This window comes from Metschnikowia bicuspidata, assembly GCF_001664035.1.
Source record: "Metschnikowia bicuspidata var. bicuspidata NRRL YB-4993 chromosome Unknown METBIscaffold_4, whole genome shotgun sequence".
Lineage (NCBI taxonomy): Eukaryota > Fungi > Ascomycota > Pichiomycetes > Serinales > Metschnikowiaceae > Metschnikowia > Metschnikowia bicuspidata.
The window spans coordinates 953,446-970,043 of NW_017387734.1; the positions used below are offsets into that span (position 1 = coordinate 953,446).

Consider the following 16,598-nt stretch of genomic DNA (forward strand, 5'->3'; position numbering starts at 1 on the left):
AAGCGCACTAAATATGCCTGTTCCCAGAATTTCATACCCATCTCATCGTGTATCGCAACTTGATGCTAGTATCCTAGATGACGAACTTTTCTCGCTTTTGAAGCAGCAGTTGTCTGATTCCTTCCTGTTGATCTCGAGTCAGCCATGGTCGTACAATCTGCATCCAGAGCTTTGGTCTCTTATTCTCAAACTAGTCATATTTAAACTCACAACGCTCAAAACTGGCTCATCATATGGCTTCAAGCTTCAGAATCTAAAGTTGTCACAGAAAGATTCAGGCAGGGTTATAGGCAACCACATGCGGTATATTTTGTTGGCCACAATTCTTGGTGAGTACATAGTCAAAAAAGTACAATCATACATATTCTCTCTTGAGAAACTCAGCTATCGTCCCCAGACATTGATTGAAAGGGTCAAAAATGCGCTTTATCCATACAAAACGAATATCATAAAGGCTTCGGGGGATACGATTCAAGTTTTGGAGTTGCTCAATTTCGTTTCATTTTTGGTGTTTGGGCGCTATCCAAACTTGATCTATAGAGCTTTAGGGATAACTGTTACTCCCATAGTAGCTGACTTGCTCAAGTTCAATGGGTCAAATGTGAATTTCGAATTTCAGAACCGTCAATTGATTTGGAATGTCATGACCGAGTTCTTGGTTTTCATACTACCCTTGTTGCAGTTCAGAAAGCTGATGAGAATGTTACGTTCCTTTTTACCAAAGAAAGGAAACGGTCACCGTTTTCATGGGTATTCAGAATCACCAATCACAACAAATTTTACCTCGCTACCTATTTCACAGTGTGCAATGTGCATTGAAACCACTGAAGCAAGAGGAATCAAAGCTGCAAGTACAGTCATCACCAATCCTTGTGTCACCAACTGCAATCACATTTTTTGCTACATTTGTCTAGCAACAAGACTTAACGCTATTGAAAACGGGAATGAACGCGCAGAAGGATGTCCTAGGTGTCGTCTCAGAATCACATCTTTCAAACAGTACGGTGTAGAGCTGGGAAATGTTGATAAAAGCGCAATTATGGTGGAGTACGATGAGGCTGGAAGTGAAGGAAGTGAGGCCGAAGAAGATTATCAAGATGCTGTTCAGCTGAATACATCTGCAGATTATCTGGATGCGCATACCGAGCAGTCGAGCGAATCTGAACAACCATTTGAATCACACTCACCAGATTATAGCGAACACGAGGATTTGGAGGAAGAGGGCGAATACTCGGATGACTTTGACAGCGGGGCTAAAGACGACTGGGAAGACGGGGTAGTGATGTAGAATGACTTTTTATGTGTTGAAACCCATATCAACTCGCTCAAACAGGCAAGCAAAGTTAACAGCCTTACAAGTCATTTGACAATTTTGTTTTGACAAGAGAAACCAAGCTTTCACTATACTTCTCTAGTAAAGCTTCAAATCCCTTTGGTCCATCCAAGAGAATGAGAAGCTCTTCTAGTTCACTTTTGATCGCTTCTTTATCTTCTTCATCAAGCACATCTTTCTTAACGAAAGATTTTATCATTGTGAGATAAGCAGTGGATCTTTCCCTGGCATCGCTAGCAGATGAAGTCGGTGGAAGAAGCAAAGGAGCAGTACTCTTTTGGGGTGATACAGAAGATTGTGTCTTGGCTGCGACGTGTAGTGACCTTGATAACGGAGACTGTCGACTCGGCGTTTGTCCTCTGTTGAAAGGCGTTTGGGATACGCTCGGTTGTTTTTTTGGAGGAGATACAGACTTGGATCGGAATGGGGATTTTCCAACGGGGCTACCGTGTGAATGGGACGGTTTAGAAGGAGACGCAGAAAGGGTTTGCGCGTTCTTCCTAGCCTCGATTCTTTTCAAAGTGGCGTTTGTCAAGCGTGGAGTGGGCGATTCAGGCTCAGTCAAACCCACATCCTCCCCCGTTAGCGAAGGTGCTCGTCTTGGAGAAACAGCTATTTTGGACATTTGAATAGTTGGCAAAAACTTTCGGGTCACTTTAGCAAACAATGGAGAGGCATCTGGATCAGGTGTTGGTATAGTGTTTTCATTTGTGTCACAGATAGCTTGCTTATCGCTGTCAAGCACACTGAGAAAACTCCACTCAAATAGGCAGCCATCAGATCCCAAGGATAGTAGGTTGTTGCTGTCTTCGAAAAGACCAATCACCAGCTCCAAATGGCCCCATACACAATTCAAGTGCTTCCCTGATATAAGATTACACACCCTGAGGGATCTATCACTGCAAAACACAGCAATCTGGTTGTTCTGTAGCAACAAAAACCTATCCACGCATAAAGGTTCGGTCGACTTTTCACCATAGAGCTTTACTGTTCTCTTAAACTCAAGAGTATGCTTGTTGTACACAGATAAGCTCCTATCGCTAGAAGAGATGACGAATTCAGATGCGGAGACGTCCATAGCCAAAGGCGTGGTTTTAGAAGGGATTGTCTTCTTGTGTATTATCTCAACTTTGAGAGTAGCGGTACCAGACCCTGTGCTTCTAGCAATCTCGTGAACGGATATACTGCGGTCCGCCGAACAAACAAAGAGATGCGAGTCAATGAATTTGACCGACAACAAGTTGGCCGTATGGATTGGAAGAGTGGCCAATATATCCCATTTTTGGTCAGTTTCGCAGTATATTTGAATCATCCTGTCCCGAGATATACTGCAAAGAAGTGAAACATCTTCTACTTCGAAGTAGATAATGTCATTAATGCTGGAAGAATGCGCTTTAATAACGCGTTCGGTCCTGGGCTCACCCTCAGGAAATCTAAGTACAGTGAGCAGGCCGAACTTGTCTCCTAGGAATAGCGCTGTGGTGTTTCTTTCGACTGCAGTCATTTCATTAGCAAGGCCTTCCGCCTGTGGGAGTCGATGTGCAACTACTTCCAGGATGTTGCGGGAGCTGTCTAATGAAGACACAACTCCATGTTTAGAAAACATCAAAATTTCACCAGTACTAGCCCGTTTACCCCCAACCACGAAGGAGACTGGAGGAGAAACTAGTTTTTTGGGTATTGCAATTTCCTTGTGGTGTAAAACAATCTCACCTTCCCCTGTGAGGTATGCGATAAGGCGATCCCCATAGTTTTGTGCTTTGAGAATGGTGTTTTTGGCATGAATATTAAGCCTCAGTATTCCAGGAGCTAGTTTCGATGGCGAAAGCGCCGATTTATATTGCGCGGCACTTCCAGGGAGCAATTCTAGGTCAGACACATTCACAGAATGGAGGGAGAAGTCTTGGTCAAACACCCATAGTTTGTCTTCCGTATGGTCTACAACGATGCCTGAGATTTTCAGATGATCTAATGCGATTTCCTGGATGGAGACGTTGTGCATTAGATTCAAAAGATAGTAAGCGGTCGACTCCCTGATGATGATTTGCGACTCGTTGAGCGGAACTGCGCCCTGAAAGTTGCTCTCCAAAAACTTGCCCAAGATGAGGTTCCGGCCTTTGAGAACAGCTACCTTGGAAGGCAGTGACGTTTCTTGCAGCTCAAGCAGCCAGACTTTCAAGAAGCGGAGCCCCAAGGTGATGATTTCCCCGAACTCTGAGCCGGTGTCGTGCCAGACCAAAGCGTTGACTATGGATGAGCATTTGTTGCCCGCTCGCCGCACCACTGCTGTGGGAGAGTACTTCCACACGTGAATGAAGCCATCGCTCATGGTGCCCAAGGAGCAGAAGTACTTCAGATTCGGCGAAAACTCGATGTGATTGATGCCAAAGGTGTGTTCGTAAATTACAGCAAAAGGCTGCGCGCTGGAGTCGGGCGCAAGCGAGAAAAGAAGGAGCCGAGGCTGGTACCCGGTTTCACCCACTGCTAAGACACGTCCGTTGGGTGAAATTGCCAAGCACGTGGGCGCCCTTACTTTATCCTTGAGTTTCGAATTTCCCGTTGAGGGAGTTCCCGGCTCCTTGGTATCTAGCACGGCTATGGCCGACAGTTCTGCCTCGGCACAGGTGCCTCTATAGCAATGTGTGAAATTAAGAGGAAAGCCAAACAGGTCCTTGCGGAGCTCATCCTCACACGCGGCAGTTTCGTGCAGACCGCCCAAGCCGTACCCGTAATTCCCCGGGTGCGTTTCGTTTGTGGAGTTGGCCACAAATAGCCGCTGGTTGCATATCGTATTATCTTCCCCGACTGTGGCTACAATGACTCCGCTGCCAGCCACATAGGCAATATGCTCCCCAAGCACAGCAAACTGTGCAGGCATGCGTGCCGTGGTGCCCTGCACACCTGAGAATCTGAGTATCTGCCTGGAGCAGTTTTGTTCTGCCGTCAGCATTTTTGGAATTCCTGCCCGTGTTGCTATATTCTATAATGAAGAGTGTGGGCTCTTGCTCACTGTGGTCATAAGCAGACGCGCCGGCGACGCGTTCTCTGCAGGACGGCCCCGGATTTCGCGCGAAGACCATCGCCAGCATCGCAAGACCTCTAGTGAGGCTGAATAGTCTTGGATATTTTGAGCGAAGGTCAGCGCGTATACCAGGTGCACAGCGGAGATCAAATAGAAACCATACTTTCGTGACGTAAGGCTCAATACTGTTCACCCACTAGATTGGAACTCTGGCACAGCACAAGCTGCAGGAATGGCCGGGCCGATTGAGCTCTCGATCGAAGAGACGAATAAGCTCCGTGCTCAATTGGGACTTCCCCTTATTCCCACGTCTGCCCTCAGTACGGACGAAAATTCAAGTAATAAGGCTGCTTCAAGGAAGGAAAGCGAATCTGGCTGTGATTTGAGGCCTCCACGGCATGATTTGGATGTCGCAGGACCAGGCGACTTGCACCCTCTGGAGAGCAAACATTCCTATGGATCTGGCGACCCCGCCCCATCGTCAAAGGAGACCGATCAGCTTAACCGGGATACTTTACACAGGCCAAAACAGCCACGCATTTTATTCCAGTACGACGAAGTGGATACGGACTCTTGGCTTGATTCTTTGGGTGGGTCACGTGGCCCTGTCCAGCAGGCGCAGGCAGTCCAGACCACAGCTCGGGAACTTGAAGTGGAAGCAGGCCACACCACTGTCAAACACACCACAAAGCAATTGGCTCTGCTAGCTGATGGTGAGGTCTTCACGCTTGCCGATGCGGGAGTTCTAGAAGATACGGGCGATGAGCTTATGAACGAGAATTTGACAAGAGACGCAAAACTTGCCCATAGTCAAAATTCCAAGCATTCAGAGGCTCGCATAAAGCTTGGGAAGTCCAATGTTTTGGACGAGAGCGCGGATGAAAAGTCGGATGACCATGAGCAAGAGTTGGCAGTACTAGAAGGAACTACAATTCTGCTTGCTCCAAGAAAGGTTGATGAAGCAGCGAACAACTCGGAACCGGCTGGCAACGTTGTTCGTTTTGACAACTTTCTTGATAGCTTTGAGCCATCGAAGCCAAGCGTACCAATGAAGAAACTCAAAAAGAAACTGAAGGGCATATCAAAAAAGCGGCAGAGAAACGAAGATTCGATCGACGTGGACGAGCCCATGTACACCGCTCGCTTGGATCTCGAGGACGAGCTAGACGATACCTTCGAGGATGTGCTTCGTAGAACACGGGTCAAGCGAAACAAGGCGAGAAAGCTCTTGACTGCAGAGGAAATCGCCAATGAGGTGAAACTGCACCAAAGAGTGGACATGGTGGCGGAAGCAGACTCTGGTTTAGTTTATGACGACACCAAGGACTTTCTTGATGCCTTAGGCGCCCGCTTGAACGAAGCTCAATCTGCAGTATCGAATCTGGTCGAAGGCAGCACCAAGGAAGCTACGGAAATTGAGCCAAACAGGAAGCTTGACGCAGACCCCGCTGTTTCTGCCAATCACGAAACTAAACCTCTCGAGGCAACCAAAACCTCGAATATTAATCTGGAGCTAGCTCCGGGTAGTGAACTTGCTGCTCAGGAGCTGGAGGCATCACAATCTCTGCGCAGTACGGAACCGAATCTCAGCAGTATCCTGTCTACGCTCAAATACTTGCGTTCCAGACCAGATGCTTTGAGTCCTGAAGTCACTAAAACATCGAAGGCCTATAGGGAACACCAGAGAGAGGCTGAGTTGGCAAAAATACAGATCAATATCGAAGAGCGTCTTCTTCGGGAGCAAATGAACAAAGATCCAATTTTCCTCAAAATGAAAACAGATGAGCAGGAGAAGGTCATTGAAAGAAAACTTAACGATCAGCTAGTTCAAAAAGGCATTGTATCAGAAGTTAAAAAAGGTGGTAAATACGCCCGCTACAGCAATTCGGCCGATCCTCTCGAAGACTACAGCCCACAAGTCAGCGTGGAATATAAAGATGCCCGGGGAAACAAATTGGACAGTAAGCAAGCTTGGAAAGAACTACTGCATAAATACCACGGGCTGGCTCCAAAACATAAAAAAGATACTCCAAGCCGTAAGTCAACTGAGGAAAAGGTAATTCACTAGAGTCTCGATCTATTGTTTTTGTTTCGTGCTGCAGTGAGCTGCTTTATTTTTGTGTTCTGAGAACATGTTAGCGATTGGTATAATTTATTAATGTGTTCGGTTTGACCCATGAGGGATTACTAGTGCCTCTACTTTGGTGCAGATTAACTCAATGTTTTTACAATCTTCCTTGGCCCACGTTTAAAAAGCACAGGATTTCAGCTCCTGTAGCTCTGGTCGCTCCATAATCATAAATATTTTATACGTTTACTCAACTTTTTATCAGGTGACAGAAACAAAATGGGACTCAAGTATTGTCAGAGATAACTATATTGGCGCGGAGAAAAAGAGGTCACTTTGACTTAACAAAATTCTTGCAATTTGATGAACATTGCATCAATCGAAAGTCAATGTATTTTTGTTTTGTCTGTACCCATGATTTATGGAGTCACTCTTTAAACACTAGCTTTCAATTTTCCACATCTGGTAGGCAACCCATGTCTTCGATCAAACGTGCTAAAAATTCTCGAAGGATAGAACAGGTTTCAAAATTATCAACCGAAACAAATCTAAAGGAAGGATAATCTGGGAAGTTCCGCCTAATATTGTGTCATTGACAATCCTTATTGTCTGAACAATAGAGGACTGCCTACTCACCGCATACTAGAATGAGCTGCATACGATAAGCGCACGACTCATGAAAAGTAAAACTGCCAGTACAGTCATAATAAATTCTTTATCTTAAAATTCTCGAGCAAAGGGAGAGACCTTCTGCTTACATTATTAGTGGGATATTGGCTCATTACCATGACTGCGGCTCACCAATCTTTTTCATCCGTCACACGTCTTCGAGACCCGTACCTCTTGTACACGACTATCGCCGCATATTCCAATGCGCCACCGCCCAACTTTAAGCGACTGTTCGTGTCCATGGGTTCGGCCAAAAATTCGGCCAAGAATTTTCTGCCCCGGACCAAACGTATTTTTAGATTCTTTTTTCCCCAAATATCATTTGAAAAGAATCATCGCAACTAGCAACATGACTCAAACCTCATCTATGTAGATCTCCGGGACGGTGGCGGATGGTAGCAGGCACTCTTGCATGTGAGGACTTTTTCCGGCATTCAGCCAGATCAAAAATACCTCACCTCCGGCCCGGCCGGTGCTGCACGCTCTATTGGTCTCCGCTCTCGTTCTCCTGCACGTATGCGTAATCAATTCCATCTCTCATGCAAAATCTGCGAGCACGGCGGGTCATTCATCCCATTCTTTTCCCGATTTCCTTGTCCGTTCAGAAAAAGATTTGCATTCCCAATATTTGTCATTTAGTCATGCGTGAAGCCTTCATTTCTATCCGCGGCATGTCTTGTGCTGCGTGTGCGGGCTCCATCACCGATGCGCTAGAGGCATGTCCCACGGTTCAAAAAGCTGGGGTTTCCCTCCTTACTAATGAAGCCAAAGTCAAGTTTTCGGAGCCGATGAACGCGGAGGATCTTGTCAGTATCATCGAAGATTGCGGCTTCGAAGCACTGCTTGTGGCTGTCTCGCCATCTCAGGAAAAACTGCTGGCTTCTGCTTCCACCATACTAGATATTACCGGAATGACTTGCGGGGCATGTTCATCGAGCATCACAGAAGCTCTTGAGAACATGGCTGGCGTAGAGCAGGCAAGCGTTTCTCTTATCACGAATCTGGCAAAAATCCTACATGATGCGAGTCTTCCCGTCGAGAGCATGATCTCGACAATCGAAGACTGTGGTTTCGACGCGACTTTGGCCTCGTCTAGTCAGGTGCATTCTTCTAATTCGGGTCTCGAAGAAACGAAACTAGAGGTTTTGGGCATGACTTGCGGTGCATGCTCAGCGTCCATAACAGAGGCACTTCAAAAGCTTCCAGGTGTGGTCGATGCCAGTGTGTCCCAAATCACTAGTGCCGCGCACGTAACTCACAAGTCTGGCTTGAAGCCCGAGGCTATCAAGGAGACAATCGAAGATTGTGGATTCGACGCACGTGTCCTCCTGTCACAGCCGCTTGCGGGACTGCCCCCCACTGAGGACCAAAAGGATGATTTTGTCTTGCAGATTCATGGTATCGACAAGGACACAGACATCTCAGCTTTACAGTATAACGCGGAGGCTGTTCTCAGCAGCTTGGCTGGCGTTGAGCTGTTCCAGTTTGTCTTCAAAGGCGAAGTTACCCCTGAGGATTTCCACAACGATGTGACTGATTTGGGCCAAGAAAACCTCACAGACGAGCTTAGGATATCTCTTTATTCAAATGGCACAGGAATCCGTCATCTCTTGGATTCTTTGAACACCTTAGACAGTCGGATTCTGTTCATCATATCTAATTCCGTGGATCAGTCTTTGAGTTCGCAGCTAAAAATCTTATCAAAAACGAAGGACATCGAATACTGGCGCTCTAATTTCTGCTACTCTTTGGCTGCTGGCGCCCCCATCGTTGCTCTCAGCGTCACTGAGAATACGGGATTTTGGAAAAAACTCACTTTCTTCCATGGGCTTTATCTAGTGTCCTTGATTGAGCTTGCCATTGCCACGTACATTCTTTTTCATCTCGGGGCAGTTTTCTTCAAAAATTTCAAAGTGTTCATCCGTCACAAGGGCAAACATGCTAACATGGACGTGCTTGTCTGTATCTCGACCCTTGTATCATATTTATTTTCGGTTTTATCCATGTTTCTCAGTGTGTGGTCAGGGCAGATGGAAAAGCCACCCAAAGTCTTGTTCGAGACAGTTGCCATGCTTGTTTGCTTTGTCTCGTTTGGAAAATGGATCGAAAACCGAGCAAAGGGTTCCACTTCTTCGGCACTATCCAAATTAATGTCCTTGACTCCAACAACATGCACAATCATTGATGACGAGGCACAGCTTGAACATATCACAAAAATGAGTCAAGATGACAAGACTTACGTCGCAGCCGAAGTTTCAGCCCGAACCATTCCCATTGACCTCATTCAGAAAAATGACATTGCCGTTGTTTATGCTGGCGGGAAAATTCCAGCTGATGGTAAGATTGTTTATGGAAGTACAGACGTGGATGAGTCTATCATTACCGGAGAGTCTTTACCTGTTCAGAAGAAAGTTGGAGATACAGTTATTGGAGGCTCCATCAATGGGCCATTTCTTATTTACATTCAGGTCACAGGCGCAGGAAAAAACTCTCAGCTTCACCAGATCATTAACATTGTGAAGGAATCACAAGTCAACAAGGCCCCTGTGCAGAGATTTGCCGACTTTGTTGCAGCGAGATTTGTTGCTTTCGTGCTATGCCTTTCATTTACCACCTTGCTCTTCTGGATGTTGTACCTGAAATTTTATCCAGAATATCTTCCAAGCGTTTTCATCAAAGACGAGAATGGAAAATACTTTGTGTGCTTGAACCTCGCCATCTCTGTGATAGTTGTGGCATGTCCTTGTGCCTTGGGTTTGGCAGCTCCGACTGCTGTGATGGTTGGTACGGGTGTCGGTGCCTCATTTGGTGCTTTGATCAAAGGAGGTGATGTATTAGAAAAATCTAGTGGCGTAAATGTCATATTGTTTGATAAGACAGGCACGCTCACGCAAGGTGATCTCCAGATAACAAAATCCAAGCAAATATTGGGAACAACTGGTCTTTCAGAAACTCAGTGGTGGACTTTGGTTGGTTCTGTCGAAACTCATTCTGAACATCCCACGGGAAAAGCGATTAGTGCCCAAGCCAAAGAAATATTGAGCCTGTCACTTGAAAAAGACTCCTTACTGGCTACGATCGAAGACTTTCAAGTCTACACTGGAATGGGTGTTAAGGCCAGAGTAACACTTTCCGGAAAATCCTTTGATATAGCTGTCGGAAACAAGAGAATGGTGGTGAAAGATTACCCCTCCGCTCGTGAAGACTTGTCACGAATTCTTCTGACTGACTTGAAAGATTCGATATCAAGTATTTCGCACGTTATCATTGATGGGTCATATAGTGGGTACTTTGAGCTTTCTGATACAATCAAGCCTTGCGCCAGGGTATTAATTGACTACCTACAGCACGTTGAGAATTATCAGGTGGGTATAGTGACTGGAGATAACAAAGAAGTGGCGCATAAAATAGGCGCAGAACTCGGAGTGCCAAAAGGCAACATTTTCAGTGAAGTTTCCCCGCTTGACAAAGATAAGGTTGTCACTCAACTACGTAATCGGTTTGGCGGACGCGGAAATATATCAATTGCCTTTGTCGGTGATGGAATCAATGATGCACCTGCTTTGGTACAAGCTGATATTGGCATGGCCATCAGCACAGGCACGGATATCGCTATCGACTCGGCTGAAGTTGTTTTGATGGGATCACAGGGGAAGAAAAATGATCTTTTCGGAGTTGTCACTGCCCTTCAAATATCTCAGGCGAGTTTTAAAAAAATCAAGTGGAATTTTTTCGGCGCTACAATCTACAATTTTTTGATGTTGCCGTTTGCCATGGGTTGCTTCCTTAAGTATGGCTGGATGCTCTCACCAGTGAGTGGAGCAGGAGCAATGGCCTGCAGCTCAATCAGTGTGGTGCTTAATTCGTTATTGCTCAAAAAATGGAAGCCTCCCAGAGTCAAAGAAATCGTCGAAAACTTGTACCTCAATGAGGAAAGTATTGGAAGCGAATTTTCTCTCAAAAGTTCCACATTAGGTGAGTTCAATGCTGTGAAAAGAGGCGGGATTAGGAATAAGGTCCAGTTTCATGGTTGGTCGAGGGTTTTCTCTAGCATTAAAAGAAAGGCTCATGGTGAAGCCGATTACGAAATGGTGGAATCCCCACAGAATTAGAGAGTTAACGGATAAAGCGCAAAAACTAGCACAAAGCGCTTCGAAAAATCCTTTTCACTGGGGTAAATTGGAACAAGTTAAAATTCGGCCCGTACAATGGAACTTTGCATTGGGCCATACTTGGTACCCGGAAGCCTGTTGCATATGCCGCACGGAGACTCTAAATTTAGTTCAAGTCGCGAACTAGGATGGAATTTGATTCGCAAAAGCCAGTGAAAGGAAACTAATAAAATGAATCTATATTTATTTATCTGCATGAATCTAATTTAAGAACAAGAAAAAAGTCATCTCCGTAACCGATCCCGATAAGCTCGCCTTTGTTATGCTTGTCGTCGTGGGATGAAATTTATGTTAAATCAATGGACATGTGACGAATTAAAAATTTTGCACTCGCGACAGTAGTGGCACAAGATGATACAAGAAATTACAAGTAATAAACCAAGTCATCTCAAAATACATGTCTGCCCAAATGTGACCCAAGGTTGCTAAATCGCTTCTGCTCAACTCTCTTAACCTTTAAAAGGCATCATTTAATACGGCCGCATGCAGACAACAGTTTTACAAAGCTTTAATCAAATAACAATAAGAATTAACATGAAATTTATAAACAATCAATAATATACAAAGAATTAGAACCAAATAGCTTACAAAGCCAACAAAGCACCGGCAGCCAAAGCAACGGCACCGGCAGCGTACTGCTTGTTACCAGCACCGTGGTATGTTGAAACATTGGCAGTGGTGTATGGGCAGTTGGTGACAGCAGACTCACAAGAAGTGATTGTGATCAAAGTCGAGGTCACATCAGTGACAGTGGAGTTAGCGAACGCCGAAACAGAGGCGGCAGCAGCAGCAAAGGTAGCGAGGGTAGAAAATTGCATTGTGTGAACGAGAGATGTGATTTGTATGTGAATAATAATAATCTAAGTCCAGCCACCAGGAAGGCATATCTTATATAGCTGTGAATCCAGTATTCTCCCATATCTATCTCGCGCAAAAACCTGGCTTGGACTGCAGATATTTCAAGCCACCTTCCGCATTTGGCAAGTGCACTTCCATATCCAGCATCTCTCGACACGCCTCAGATTAGGTACAGGCCCAGATTTGAAAATCTGCAAAAGAAACCAAAAACAAAATTCGCTTGCTGGCGCACATTGTTTTCTGCCAATGGCATGCCCTAAATTGAGTATTACATGGTGTTGCTTTTTAGAACTCTAGAAATAGAACGCCACTCTTGTGGCGGGATTGCGTGCTTAGTTTTCATGATTTCTTGCATGACCCTTCCAGATACACACTGATTATTTCGCCATTTTGGCGCCGTAGTGTATGGAATATACCACACGATATGTTTGTTTTGTAGTTTATTAGTTCGCGCATCTTCACGATAGGAGTCTCTGATAGGCGCCAGCGTTCTTGTATAGCCAGGCCAGACCATAATTTTTTGTTGTCGTTTAATCATATCTATGCAGCCAGTTTTCATCGAAGTTCTAGCCCGTCGAGCTTGTGGAAGTGTAAAAAGCAGCACCATGCTAATGGATTTCCAGTCATACATTTCTCCCATCAGTTTTCGTCTGCCAGATTCGACAAGGATGAATCTTGCAGGTGCTTTTTAAGTTCTGAGATTAAGGTCGAATTCAATTCCGCTAAATTTCAAGATATATTGATCCTATCCACGTCGTTCATTTTCTCGTATATTTCATTATGATTGTATTGAAACGAACTTGTGATATTCAACTTTTACCGTGACAATTTACCGACGAGAATAGTTAAGTGGGCTTCTCGCCATGCACCTTTGTTTGCGCTGCTATACGTAAACCAAACCCTATATTTTGTCAAATGCTAATTGAAGGCGGCCCTTGAGTTCACGTTTTTCCGGGTATACCAGCTCACAAAATCCTTTATCGCCATCCTAATTCTCCTGTTGTCTTTGTTGGGAAGCGCGACGCTGATTGTGCCAATGAGCTTGGTAATTTCTTGTTCGCTTACATTTGGCAATGAAGCAACAGATTGTTTCAACCATAATACAGCCTGTGCAGAATCGGGCGACACAGTCAAAATCTTGATCAAAAGATCATTGCCATCAACATCGTTGTAAAACTTGTGTATAAGCCCATAGATGACCACTTCAAGAAGATTATGAGTGTGACGGTCCATGGCCAAGAACTTCTTCACATTTTCCTTGATTGCCTGGTGGTCTCCTTCGAAAAATGAGACAGGTGGGTAATCAGAACCCCAGGATATGTAATCGATGAAAAAGTGTACACATGCCATCAAAGGATTGTACTCTTCGGACACCTTAAGAGCAACCACCCCTGTCTCGAATATGGAACTCATGAAATGTTCGTTTCCAGCGATTTCTGTGGGATAAAACATGAGCAAATGACTGGCCATGTTAAAGTAGTCTTCGATCACATCTGGGATACTGCGGAGGTCAATATTTGAGTCGCTTCTAAACAAGTCCAACACTGATCCGCTTTGAGATATAGCAAGAGGGTATATCACTTGCGCACACACCTCGTCGGAAAAGTCTTCGCTGCATTGTATAATTACCCCAGTGACCCACAAAAAGCAACCGAAAAACGTTTTTTGGAATCCTTGGTGTAGAAGCTGTGAAATTTCTCCCAACTTTGGTGTGAGGTAGCGGGTGCTACCGTGAACTGCATTTCTGGTCACTTTGCAAAAGGATTCGCAGATTTTCAATGAGTCGCCGTACTTTGCAAAACCCAAAGGTATCAAGGGCCAAATCTTGTCCATAAACACGTTAGCAATGGGGAATTCAGGAATGGAGTAGTCATGACAACGCAAAATCTTCAAAAATATACTCAAAACTTCTGCCTCGTCAACCAACGCCTTGATAGTCGGGTCATCCCCTGGTTGACCCTGTGAGCAAAGTTCACCCATTCTGTGTAATGTGGGTTCCAAAAATGTCTCTGCTGCTCTATATTGGTCAGCAAGGGGGATTTTGCCGATGACATGGCTTAATCCATCGACCAAGTCAAAAGTCGCCTTGACATCCAATGCAGCATGGACCTGCCGATAAAGCATGTAGAGCTGTTCCAAATAGTTTACGAGAAGAATGGCACAGTCCTGGCAGAAAAACATGAGGGCCTGAGATGTGGCGTTTATGATCTCACTTCCGGTGTGCTGGGCATTCTCGAAGCCCTTGATGATGTAGTTGAGTTGAGGCTCCAAAAATTCCGGGTTTTTGGAAGTCCATTCCGAGTACCGCCCCAAGACCAAGGTGGTTGCATACCGAATCTTCGGGTGTTCGGGTAGCTGCACAAGCATCTGCATGATGACTGGCAAGATCTTCTTCTCTTTCAACGAGACCTCCTTAGCCATCACGCGCATGCTGAACAAAGGGGCTTCCAAATACTGCCACTGCGGGTTTTGGTTGACGAGTGCCTTGATTTGCTGGAAGGGCACGTCCAATGCTTTTTGCGCCCCCACCACGGCGCAGCAGTCCTTCAACACGTCTCCCATTTCGTAACGGAAGTCCTTGAACTTGTCCTCCTGTTCTTTGTTGCCGTCAAAAAGATCGTCAGCATTGTCTCCAAGAGGGTATCGAAGATGGTTGATGATGACCAGAATCAACTCCAAGTAAAGAGGCAGGAACTCCGCCCGGGACTCCTCGAATCTGGGCAAAGTCAACATTTGCTTGAGCTGGTACCAGAAGTAGAAGGTGTACTTGACCACGTCCAAGTCCTCGTCGTACTTACAGCAACGCAATAGAATCTCAACAAGAGGTTTGAAGTGGGCCGGGCTCTTGGCGATGAGCACGTGCCAGGACTCGCCCGCCTCCACATAGATTCGAGTGAGACCGTTGAAAATCTCTGGGTCTTCCAACTGGTCGGGTCTTTTGGAGTAGTGCTCGTACGCCTGCAAAAGCTGCTGGTACAACGCGTCGATCAACTGGTAGTTGTCTATGTCTCTTGTCTCCCTGAGAATCGAGCACACGCATTCCACCGCGTGGTCGAAAGTGTCTTCGCGGGCTAAGGATTCGAAGATGAGCGAGGCAAGCGAGTCGATGCCCAAGACGTCCTCTATGGGACACTCCTTGATCCAGCTGTTCAAGCAGTCGAGGATCAACGCGCGATGTGCAGACCCGCTGTCGATCAAGCTTTTGAGAAGTAGTAGCACGTGCTGGACATTGCTGGTGATCAACTCGCTCGTGCGGGAATTGAACTCCTCGTCGGTCAACGGCGTTTTGTTGGCGTCCGTCAACTCCTCCGGCAAGCTCTTCAAGAACTCCAACAAAGCCGGCACGTGCTCCTGGGTCAGGAGCCTGGCGGTGATATCATTGATGGCATTCAGCCAGCCCAAATACTGAAGCGCCAACTGACAAAGCGCCAACGACAACTGTGTGCGGATCAGCTTTTCTTTGGCCGCGTACACCGAGAGCAATTCGAGCATCGAGTCCTTGAGCAGGGGGAGCGCCTCGTTTGGGAGCTGCAGCAAGTCGTATGTCGATTTCGAGCGCAATGTCTGCGAGGCAAACATCCGGTATTCCAAAGGAGTTTGGCCATCTGCGAGTAGCAGGTGCGAGATTTCCCAGGCCTCGGGCGATTTCTGGAAGTTCTCCAAGAAAGTCGTGGCCTCTTTCTTCTGGTCCTGCAGCACTGCCGGCGAGTACATGGCCACGAGGGCCTGCTGAACCTGGTCCATTGCGGTAGATTTTCCGTGTCTTTTGGTGTCTTGAAAATTTGCGTGGAGATTTGGAGCGGCGCTTGCGATCGCCTGGTGGTTTTTTCTTCCAGACGCACTACCTCCATTCACCACGAGCAGCGCATATGAAGGCCCGAGCTTCTCGAGCCGGGCACAGCGTGAGAACAGCAGAGTGTTCCGGGATATTGTGGGCTTTTGTGGTGACTTGAGTTTTTTTCAATTCTTGGTCTCGGCTTGTGCCGGGGGAACGGGGGGTATTTGCAGAGGTAGTATGATGCAATTTCTGAATTGCGAAATTAAGGCCCCAAACGGCTCGGATTATACTGCGAGGTGCCGCGGCCCTGATTCCCAAATTAAAAAGAGTAAAAAAAAACAGCACAAATTAGACGAAGGCGGCAGTCTGGAATACGGAATGGCTGTATGCGACAGAAAAAGCCGTCACGATGTGATTTCGTAAATAACTACGGCTGCAGAGCCCGGCCACAGAGTTACTTATTGTGAATACCTGGCTGGCGGGCGGCGCGCCCAATACGCCAGGACCTTCGAGCCGACCGCAAATTCCACACGAGCCACAGTTCGTGACTAAACCGAGTTCGTGACAAAGCCAGAGTTCGTGAATGAGCCAGAGGCAGCCCGGGGGATGATACAAGGCGTGGAAAATCCCAGCTGCTCGGCCGGGGTTTAATCCCCCAATCCGGATCGGATCATGCTCTTGGTGACGCGAGCATGTCT

At 46.3% G+C, this 16,598-nt stretch overlaps 6 protein-coding genes across 6 annotated transcripts; 3 read left to right on the forward strand and 3 right to left on the reverse strand.

The window, feature by feature from the left end:
• Positions 1 to 13: 13 nt before the first annotated feature.
• On the forward strand, positions 14 to 1,288 carry PEX2 (ubiquitin-protein ligase peroxin 2; the record flags this gene model as incomplete). Its single annotated transcript, XM_018857665.1, has 1 exon — positions 14 to 1,288. One exon carries the CDS (start codon positions 14 to 16, stop codon positions 1,286 to 1,288), a length of 1,275 nt encoding a protein of 424 aa, XP_018711012.1.
• Positions 1,289 to 1,352: 64 nt separating this feature from the next.
• METBIDRAFT_43572 (uncharacterized protein) lies at positions 1,353 to 4,283 on the reverse strand (the record flags this gene model as incomplete). The annotated part of the gene is made up of 1 exon (XM_018857677.1): positions 1,353 to 4,283. One exon carries the CDS (start codon positions 4,281 to 4,283, stop codon positions 1,353 to 1,355), a length of 2,931 nt encoding a protein of 976 aa, XP_018711013.1.
• Positions 4,284 to 4,587: 304 nt separating this feature from the next.
• Positions 4,588 to 6,423, forward strand: METBIDRAFT_43268 (U4/U6-U5 snRNP complex subunit; the record flags this gene model as incomplete). Its single annotated transcript, XM_018857637.1, has 1 exon — positions 4,588 to 6,423. One exon carries the CDS (start codon positions 4,588 to 4,590, stop codon positions 6,421 to 6,423), a length of 1,836 nt encoding a protein of 611 aa, XP_018711014.1.
• A 1,236-nt stretch (positions 6,424 to 7,659) lies between these two features.
• CCC2 (Cu(2+)-transporting P-type ATPase) lies at positions 7,660 to 11,484 on the forward strand. The gene has a single exon (XM_018856058.1). The coding sequence runs from the start codon at positions 7,734 to 7,736 to the stop codon at positions 11,202 to 11,204; it is 3,471 nt and encodes a 1,156-aa protein (XP_018711015.1). The 5' UTR covers positions 7,660 to 7,733; the 3' UTR covers positions 11,205 to 11,484.
• A 43-nt stretch (positions 11,485 to 11,527) lies between these two features.
• Positions 11,528 to 12,137, reverse strand: PGA58 (Pga58p). Its single transcript, XM_018856059.1, has one exon. The coding sequence runs from the start codon at positions 12,080 to 12,082 to the stop codon at positions 11,849 to 11,851; it is 234 nt and encodes a 77-aa protein (XP_018711016.1). The 5' UTR covers positions 12,083 to 12,137; the 3' UTR covers positions 11,528 to 11,848.
• Positions 12,138 to 13,040: 903 nt separating this feature from the next.
• Positions 13,041 to 15,866, reverse strand: MTR10 (Mtr10p; the record flags this gene model as incomplete). Its single annotated transcript, XM_018858960.1, has 1 exon — positions 13,041 to 15,866. One exon carries the CDS (start codon positions 15,864 to 15,866, stop codon positions 13,041 to 13,043), a length of 2,826 nt encoding a protein of 941 aa, XP_018711017.1.
• Positions 15,867 to 16,598: the final 732 nt, after the last annotated feature.